The sequence below is a fragment of the Coregonus lavaretus genome (genome assembly GCF_964263955.1).
Source record: "Coregonus lavaretus genome assembly, chromosome: 20".
NCBI lineage: Eukaryota > Metazoa > Chordata > Actinopteri > Salmoniformes > Salmonidae > Coregonus > Coregonus lavaretus.
The window spans coordinates 31,516,794-31,526,686 of record NC_140007.1 but is presented as its reverse complement, the minus strand read 5'-3'; the positions used below and the strand labels follow the sequence as shown (position 1 = coordinate 31,526,686).

The 9,893-nt window shown below is 42.8% G+C and overlaps 1 protein-coding gene across 2 annotated transcripts; it reads right to left on the bottom strand.

The window, feature by feature from the left end:
* Nucleotides 1-3,722: 3,722 nt before the first annotated feature.
* On the bottom strand, nucleotides 3,723-9,812 carry LOC311147795 (YTH domain-containing family protein 1-like). 2 transcript variants are annotated; one of them, XM_084184577.1, is made up of 6 exons: nucleotides 9,465-9,812; nucleotides 8,929-8,953; nucleotides 7,724-7,803; nucleotides 5,757-7,385; nucleotides 5,465-5,500; nucleotides 3,723-5,291 (listed from the first exon to the last, which is right to left on the bottom strand). In XM_084184577.1, exons 1-6 carry the CDS (start codon nucleotides 9,489-9,491, stop codon nucleotides 5,262-5,264), a joined length of 1,827 nt encoding a protein of 608 aa, XP_084040703.1. In that variant the 5' UTR covers nucleotides 9,492-9,812; the 3' UTR covers nucleotides 3,723-5,261. The 2 variants fall into 2 exon arrangements, with proteins under 2 accessions (XP_084040703.1, XP_084040702.1); XM_084184576.1 differs by having other exon boundaries at nucleotides 7,724-7,818; nucleotides 9,465-9,806.
* Between the last annotated feature and the right edge of the window lie 81 nt (nucleotides 9,813-9,893).

Genomic DNA, 9,893 nt, shown 5'->3' with positions numbered 1-9,893 from the left:
CCAACACAAAGAGACTGCCAAAAACTTAGTGTGTATATCTGTGTAGGCCATAATGACTGTCTAACAAAATGGTTTGTGAAGAGGATTGTAGGCCTGAATACAACAGGCCTGTGAAAAAATGACTTGTTTCTGTCATGTTTTAAATTATGCCCTCGTGCACCAGGTCTGAGAATAACATGGTTTAAAATATTTATAGTTCAATGTTGCTTCACTAGGTAGAACTTTGAAAACATTATCTATTGTCCCTGAAATTGAAAAGCAAAACAAGACAACAGTAAACGTCATCCCCCAGGAATGATGTGACTAACACATTTCAGTTATTGTGTGTGACCACAGATTAGCCATTATATTGACCAGATCCTCAAGTGGCCGCTCTAACAATAAAAATAAATGTCTTCAAAAATGGAAGGCGGTTAGCCTGGGTACCAGTCCAGGTCTTGACATTCAGGTAAATTTGCCAGTGGCACACCGGGCCAGTACCAAGTGAAAACTACTGGCCCGAATAAAACAATTACTGGCCCGGGCCAAGATCACAGGAAAGCAAGTTATGCACGCAGAATTTAAATCTGGGTGATTTCATCTTTCATTTGCAGTCTGGGCAAATACCTTATATTATAGCCAACCATCAAATCAGACATGTATTTACACTGATTGTTTAGAAAACAAAAATAAAACCATGCCCCCCTCTCAATGATGACATATAGCCTATGTCCAGAAATTAGCCTAATAACATATTGATGAAAAGCAATATCTTAGGGCCTGTACATGGTCCATATGATCAGGCAGGTGTACTATTTTAGCAATAAGTATTATCACCTGTCTGATGCAGCTACATGGCTGAAGCATGGGGTTGCTCCTCTGCAGTGTTTACCCCAATGGGTTAATCATTAGCTAGATCACAGACTAAATATGATCTTGTTGCTTGTTTAATGTCTTAAAAAAAACTCCCACTGGCATTCATCAAATCATGTGATTTTTTGTGTGCATATAAATAGTGGAATTGTGTGAATATAGGCCTAGGTATATGCATTCGAATGGTTGACGCGCATCCCGCAGTTACTTTTTTTAAATTGTCATGCCAGACACTAAAGATTGTAAAACGCTGCCAATTGGAGTTGAGAAATAAATCATAGTCCTACAGCACTGAAAATCTGGGATCCCGCTCTTTTCAATGATTTCCATCAAAACTGTTGTATTTTCCCGAGATTGCATTTAAGAATGTTGCGCAGAGACTGGGTTAATTAGAACACATTTATTTCTGCGCAGCAATCAGCTGTGTCCGGAGTTGTGAGCTCTTGCCACCTGACAGTTGATATTCAGCTAATAAATAAACGACATAGCTCATGAACAGCTTCGGGAATTAATCTGGTTTTTAAACAATTATATAGGTCTAGACTACAGAATAGCATTATTACAATATTCATTTAGCATTTAACCAACAAGTGATTTGTGTAAATAGGCTAATGTTCGTGTTCATGACAAGCAAGAAGCTCCATAGTGTAGGCCTACTTGGTTGGTGGACCTTATGTAAACCTTTCTTTGCTAATGATGACATCGTCGTGTCTGATATGAAAAAAGACTGAAAAGCAGGTGGAGGACTTTTGAATCGCTTGCGGATGTTCAACTATGAATTGATGGGCTGGTCAATCCAGGAAGATGAGGCAGGGGCTCACTCGAGATGGACAGGGAAGGCTTTGACATTATTGCCTCCGCTTAGAAGCTGGTTGATAACAAGTGTGAAGCGTCAGATGTTGGGAAGATTGTGAATGTATAAATACAAGTAGCCTATATAGCCTATATATTTTTTTCTGTTTTGGAGGCCAGTGCTGTCTGTGATATCTCGTGTGACTAAATGATGGACAGACAGAAGGACGGATGGAGAACGATCCACAATCCCTCCCCGATTTCATCGTGGGGGACAATAAACAGAGCTAGTAGAAAGCAACTTTACGCGCGCACACCCTTGGGGAGGCAAAGCGGGATGAGAACGATCCACAATCCCTCCCCGATATCATTGTGGGGGACAATAAACAGATCTAGTAGAAAGCAACTTTACGCGCGCACACCCTTGGGGAGGCAAAGCGTGCGGAGCATCAGTGCAGTTTCAGTACCATAGCCAGTGGAGAGCCGCTAGCAGTGAAAGTCTGACAATGACAAATCAGATATTATGTATTATGGAAACACTGGAAGTGAACAGTACGTTGGTTGAAATCTCTCTCTGCAGATTACTACAGAAATATCCAAGATGTGTCCTATTCTCACATATGAACGGATCATCATAATTAGGCAATTCTCATTCGCTGTGAAGAAGCTAAATGATGTCTGTGTGTGCTGCTGCTGTGCAGTGTGAAATATTGTGCAGGTTTAGTGCGGCGGCCGATTTAATGCCCCATTCTGCAAAATGTCAACAGCTCATTTCAAGCACATTTCGCTGATGAGAATCCGCTCGGTTTATGGTGGGGAAGTTTGACACTGTCCGGTCCGTGACGTCAAGCTTGCGTCGATCTAATCCTCGAGCATTGCATTCAATCAGCGGAAGTCTGGGATGGGAAGAAGAGAAGCTCATCCTGCTAGATTGGTTCAGAGATTGTGAAAACAAAACAAGTGGACAACAAATGTTTCGGAAAATCAAGGTTAATATATAGGGCAAATGTATTTGAACCGGTGCCCTCTCTCCCGTTATGAGTTATCACGGCTGGACTGGTCCTGATGCTGCGGATGCCTGATGCCTGGACCATTGTTTTAGGCCTAGCCTATTATATTTAAGCTATTCTATAGCCAAATATGGACAACATTCCGTAGGCCTATGGCTACTACTACATAATTATTCTGATCCAAGGGTGTACATCGACAGTGAGTTCTTGTTTAGAAGAGAACAAAACTCGCTAATAGGAGTCAGTGCGTCAAATATGGAAACGAATTGATGCTTCTGGAATGATAGTGGCACCCTGTTGAAACTGGACCATATGAGATAGGCTATAGGATGCTAGGCTATACCTACATCAAATAAATGTAAATATCCGTCGTTCTGTAGATATGCCCTTGTGATCCGAGTCAACTTCACATTCCTGAAGAAAAACACGTTTGAGGTGATGGTGATCTGGAAACGGTCTTGCTCGTGTTTATTGGCATTAGTCTAAGGAATCAATTAATCTGTAATCTAGGTACATTTATAGGGAAAAATTGGATTACCGCTTTTCGTGTTCACGGCAGACCTTGATTTAATACAATACAATTAAGGCACGCGGTGAATGCCAAGAGAGGAATCACCTTAACGTCGATCCAAATCATTAAAGTAATTGTATTTTAGGCAATACAAAATAAACGTAGTTAGCCTACTGCAGTGGTGAGAAACATAGCCTTCTGCAACTATGAGGTCTTGGGATGAAACACTTGAAAGAGATATGGACACAAGTCACACATTTTACCTCCCTATTTTAATGAATCAGTTAGCCTTGGTTTGATGTGCTGTGAATTATGTACAGTTCTGTTGTAATAATAAAGGCGTTTTGGCGTTCGGACTATTCCATTGGTTTCAGCAGAGAAATTGTGTTTTTGACCCAGGTGTGATATGTCAACATCCAGTATACTTTAGGCACCAAAAAAATTATAATTAACAAATGGGTTTTCCCCCAAAAGGGAAACAGGGGTACAAAGCGAAACATACTTAGATGCAGACATGATACCTTTCACTCACAATGGAACAAACCAAAAACACTTCAAACAGATAGTATACCTTTAATAATGACCATGATCAAACTTAAGAATGTGATAGTGACCTTTGATACAATGTATATTCAATTCAGGGGTGACTTAAACGTTTGTTTTGTTAAATGTTCATATATTATCAGGAATCATTTCCAATTCTATTATATAAATCTGATTCCCTCAATAATCACACTCCCTCCCAGTCTTTCACACTTGCATACAGACATACACAGTACAGCAAGCCCCCAAAAATAAAGGAAATCACGCAGATACCATATAGACCATTCTCTGGGTTTTCATACACTTGACATTAAATCAGTAACATTAATTTTAATGATACACATTTCAGGTGTTCTCAGTTAGCCTTGCCAGTACATTAAAGCTTAACATTTCTGAGGATGAAGTGGAAGGGTTATAGTGACAAAAATATCAATTTTAATTCTGTATGGAAATGACAATGCGCAGAAACAGAGAGTGACAGGCCGATCTTGAATTTAAAAGCAGTACATGCTACATTTTGTCCCCAAAATGACTTAAACAGAGACCCCCGGTGTTGGAATGACAGGGAACAGAGAAAAGTAACAGATATGATACAAGGAAAAATACATGATTTAAAATAGGAAAAATACAACAATCGTATTGTCCGGCTAAGAACCTGAACACAGTTTGTTTGCATTTCCACCCCATAAAGAACAAAGAGAGGGACCTCCTTTGAGAGCGGATGTTCAAGACATCTTTCCCCTGAATCTTTTCGCTGACACACTTGAGGTACAGTAGAGCAAATATAGTTTAATTGACACTGTTGTCAGAAAGAAATGTTAAGGCTCCACTGAAAAAAAATTATGAAAACGTCTTGTATCTCATCTTCAACATAGTTTGTTGTCACAAGTGATAAGCCAAGTGACATTATTTAAAAAATGTTATTATTTTTTAAAACTTTCACCTTATCCATAATATGCATCATTTGCAGAAGCTTTTTGGATAGAAAATCTTCTACCAAGCCGCAAACCACCCTCAGATGGACAAGGGCAAAACAGCACAGTTTCTTTTGATTATGCAAAATAAAACTGTTCCAAGTATAATTATCAAACATTTGTCAAGATTCAGTTGTCAAGTTCACTCTTCTTAAATCAGAACAAGCAATACGAGCACTTCAAGTTTCTCAACACTCACACCACAAGTTGAACAGTCACTGAATATCAGCAGCATGTTTAGAGATTTTTTTTTTTTTTTAAAGACGTGCAGATATTTGTTAATCATAATTAAGGATGTGCGTGTGGGGGTATAACAAATAGGAGACCAGGGTTAAAATACAGAATAAAGAACACTAAAATTATGAAGCAATTTGATTGGTGTGCACAGCTTGGAGACTGGGAACCAGACCAGGAGCAAGATGGCTCAAAGTTTGATGTGGGCCAAAGTCATCAAAATTAAATAGAAAAAGAAATATAGGTTTCCAATTTCTTTATGTCCTCTTTCTTGTTTTTTCATGATCTAAATGTCAATATGTCCATCCAAGTACAACCGTTGATCAAGCTATAAGGAGTAGTCTTCTATTGTGGTTTACTTCTGTTTTGGTGTTCCTTGGTTGGGGAGGGGAAGAAAAAACAAAATGGTTACCATTAGAAAACCATTAATAAATGTATAATCTTCCACCCCACTACCATGGTATATTATTCCCTTAGAGACATAGGGAACAATGTCGATTGGCAGAAGCCGAATAGAAGTTACATTTCACTCAGAAAAGGGTCTTTACCTGGGATCCTCTCTGTATTGGAGCTGGCTCATAGGTCTGTTGAAAGAGAAGTAACAGAGGAATTTTGTGATGGTTACACCTCCTGCACAAAACACAATAAAATGGCAGCAAACAAATACAAAACAGTAGACATTTCGTCTGTGATAGGACAAAATAAGAAATACAAACTCTGGAAGGAGATGTTTGTTATGGTTTTTGGATCATTACAAACACTGATGAAACCCATCCTTAATTAATGATCAGTTAGTTCAGGATCTCTGCGATCAACAACAGGAGACGAATTATTGATTACCTTTCTGACAACCTCCTCTTCCTCCTGTCTCTTCTCATAGTGGGAGAAGTCATCAAAGATGGAGGTGGTGTGTTTGAAGCCCACGATGATCTTCAGCACTTGCTTGGCCTTCTCCAGAGGGACCTCCTGAGTGTCCCTAGAGTTGGTCACCGGCTTGTTGTCGTTGTTCTCCAGCCTGATGTGCCTCAGCTGGCTATTGGGCACGTCCTTCACAAACAGCCAGTCCACGTCAAACTTGCCTTTCCACTTGTCCTGCGCCCAGACGCCAGCACTGGTGCCATAGTCCACGGGCGAGCGCATCTCTGCCACACCGCAGAAGTGCCCGCTGCCATTGACGCTGAACAGCAGATAGACAGGACCTTTGGGACTGATGGCACGAAAGGCTGAGTCCAGACGCTTGTTGCCGTGCTCTGTGCTGCACCAGATTGAGTATTTGATGGAGCGGTGGATGTCATCCTCAGAGTAGCTCTTGATGATGAACACGCGGCCGTTCTTCAGGTTCCAGTCAAACTCTTTAGGGTTGTAGCTGTGGGCAGCCCGCAGCTTCTCCAGAACAGGGTGGTTCTCTAGACCTGGGCCAGAACCTAGAGTCAAACCTCCACCTCCATTCCCAACACCCCCGCCACTAGAGGAACCGCTGCTGTCCATACTGCCCCCTCCGTAGCCCGGATTACGGTTGCGCGGGGCAACCCAGCGGGTCTGAGGGGGCGGGCCTGAGTTGTGGTTCTGGTATGACTGTGGAGGGGGCGGGCCCATGGTCATCTGCTGCACAAGGGACTGGGCAGATTGAATGGACTGCTGAGGGGGAGGGGGGAGCCCGTGGGGAAGGTGGGCATGGCCATGATGGAGCTGCTGCTGCTGATGTTGGTGGTGGGGGGGCAGTGGAGGGGCCACTTTGCTTATAGGCCCCTTGTTATCCCATGTCCCAATGTCCATGTTGTGTTTGATGGGCGGTGGTGGCAGGGCTCCTCCCATGGCCATGCCTGGCTTGGCCTTGGCCTTCAGCAGCTGTGGCTTGGCTGGTTTGCTGGCGATAGCGGCCCAGGACGTGGGCTTAGGAGGGGGCATGCCAATTGGTGTTCCACCGTTGCCTGTAGCAACAGCCTGAGCCACAGCACCACCACCGCCGATCACAGAACCCACGCTCTTCACGCCTGAGCCACTGCCCGACACGTCCCCACCTATCCTCAGCCCCAGCATCCCCTGTTCCAGGCTGTTCATACCTGGCGCCTTGCTTAGAGTGTCACTGTGGAACCCTGTTTGGCCATCAGGGACTAGTGTGCCCCCCAGGGAGCTGGGAGGGTAGCTGTAGCTGCCCCCATAGGCTGAACTCTGAGTCTGCTGGCCTTGAGACCCACTGGTACCCCAGGCGGAGAAGGCTGGGTTCTCAGGGAAAAAGTTAAACCTATGCGGGTAGATGCTGCTGCCAAGCCCCCCAGGCTGGCCGAACACAGTGTCATGCATGAAGTGGTGGTCTCCATTGCTGAGGGGCGCATAGGGGGTCAGGTAAGGGATAGGGGGGTCGCCACCGGTGGACCAAGGGGCCTCGCTAAGAGGGTAGGGGAATCCAATGGAGGGGGCATAGTAGCTGGACAGGTAAGGGTCAGTCATGGATTGGTAGCTGTTGTTCTAGAAAATAAAAAGGAGGAGTGTAAATACAATTTGTTTTTAAAATCCTGACACAAACTAAGTGTCAACAACATGACCTACCACCACCAAAACTCCAATGACCGTTAGCTTATACCCCAACAACCCTGATTTTAAAATCAAAGGGTGTGCGTACAGTACTTAGACATCACACATAATCTGTAATGATGTCAATGGAGTAATAATATATGCTAATGAGGTAGCCAAGAAAACATCCATCCTCCTGTGAGACAGTATTGATTTGTGGTCCTCCCCTGCAGCCTAGTTGGAAAATATTCTATAATGACAAAGATACACACCATATTTCAAAAGTCACTCACCTGATTGGATTGGCCAGTGAGATAGGGCTCAAAGTCATTATCATGGACAGTTTCCTTCTGGTGGAGTGAACCATTTTGCACTGAAACCGGAAAGACTGTGATAGTAGGGTTATTTATCACTGTCATATCACATTTTATTTGTCACATGCTTCGTAAACAACAGGTGTAGACTAACAGTGAAATGCTTACTTAACAATACAGACAAACACACTTACAAGTCTCCCTCCTTCATTCACCCATAAACGAAAAAACAAGACATGCTTTGCGTATGCCTGCCTGAGAAGACCATAAAAATCTGATGTTAGCAATGTTGTTCTGTAGGACTGTAACACTTGCATAACAAGACATGCATCACTGAAATCATGTCATAGAATCTGGTGTGATGACTGTTAGCTAGATTATATTTGAAAGAGAAACTGGGGGGGGGGGGGGGGGGGAAATCGCGCTTGGTTCATATAACCGTTACTTCAGGAAACCTCCCGTAGCAGCAAGATGCGGCTGTAATAAACAGAGCGGCTTCTGTTTTCTTCCTACAAATGTAGCTCTATCTTTTGAACCGTTAAAGCTACAAAATATTATGACCCCATCACTGAAACATAAGATTTCAGAAACACGTGTGTGTCTTCTGTTTCCCTCTACAATGCCACGCAGAACTCATTAGAACAGAGGGGACAAGAGCAAGCACTAAATCAGACTGGGAAAAAAGAACACCAATGATGATGTTATTTTCTACACAGACAATAAATACACAATCATTGCCCGATGCTCTTCTGAACTTCCCAATACCTTTCTGATGTATTTCAGTCACTTCAAACCATACTTCCTTCAAATTGAAATACTGTCAGACTGATTTGTAATAGACTGTCATAGCCCCAATAAAAAAAGTTCAGTTTTTGTTATTTTCTCTTTTTTTTTTACATGGTGGCGGTCGCGATTTAAAAAATAGATTTATATCGAAATGGGGTCGCGGGCCAAAAAACTTTGGGAACCCCTGACCTAGCACGACTTGACTTCATCTTTGACGAATGTTACTATATTGCAAGAGCCAGCGTTGCATTTACACCGCAGGTGCATTTTTGGTAACTCAAGTCAGTGCTCGCGACCCGCCACCAGCGGAGCAATCGTCGTCTAGCTAGCCTAATTAGCAGCCAGCGACAAATATTGTCTAGCAAAGCTAACTATAACGTTAGCTGCAGTGCTCTTACCTTTAGCGTCTTGTCCTTTTGAATTCTTCAGTTCCGTGTAATTGGTTAAAATGTAAAAGAGAGAACATTTACGTTTTAGCCGTCTAATGTCTATTAAAAAAATACACACTCACTGAAAATTAGAAGTTCGCTTAGTTACATTAGCTGGCTAGCTAACCACATACACAGATTAGAAGGCTCAATCTTTGACATAGCGTTAATACAGATGAAAGGGGTTAGTTATCATAATATTGGGCGTCGTTAACTCTGAAACACAACTTACTAGCGCTGGTTAACCACTGTGCTGCAACAGTTGAAAGTGTTCCTTACAATAATCAGAGAAATGCATAGGCTTTTAGCAAACCACACAGCTAAATGTTAGCTAGCGGCTAACTACCTAGCCATAACTCAGTTTGAGTAAACGTTAGTTAGCCAGTTGGTAGCATCGCATCTATCAGCAATGGCAACAGAGATGGATTGGACGTATAACCCCCTTTTATAAAATGTAAAGGCCTTAACGCTGAATGGATTCTTCCAGGCAAATACAGCCTGCCTACCTGAGGGTCAATACTTGTAGCAGACATAATTCATGAAGCAAGCCACTGGATTTGTGTAGAGCCTTTCAATTAACGTCTTCTCTCAAAAACTAGGTTGTTTTCTTCGGTCCCAGTACAGTAGCTAGCTTGCTAACAGCAAGGTTTTTTTTCTAACTACGTTACAGTCAGCAGCAAGCTAGCTCCAACTCCAGTTCCACTGTTCAATTTTGCCAGTCCCCATGCATTTACGTAAATCCAATTTGGAGGTGGTTCCGAAGGGTCCACTGTTAAGGTTTATTTGAGCGTTTCCCCCCCTCTCCACCAAATTTCAGTTATTGTGCTTTGATGGCCCTGTTCACTTCCCCCAATGGCAGGTTCATCCGGGGTCTAAATGAAGAGGATTGACGTCAGCGGCACACCAGGCACGGTGCGTCAAAGACAAAACGTCGG

What these genes read in the sequence shown, in the direction of transcription:
- LOC311147795 (XM_084184576.1), bottom strand. Translation starts at nt 9,491, where the DNA reads ATGTCTGCTACAAGTATTGACCCTCAG. An exon ending in AAAAGGACAAGACGCTAAAG is followed by an intron (nt 7,819 to 8,928) that starts GTAAGAGCACTG and finishes CTACTATCACAG; the next exon opens with TCTTTCCGGTTTCAGTGCAA. An exon ending in CAATACAGAGAGGATCCCAG is followed by an intron (nt 5,292 to 5,464) that starts GTAAAGACCCTT and finishes TCCCCAACCAAG; the next exon opens with GAACACCAAAACAGAAGTAA.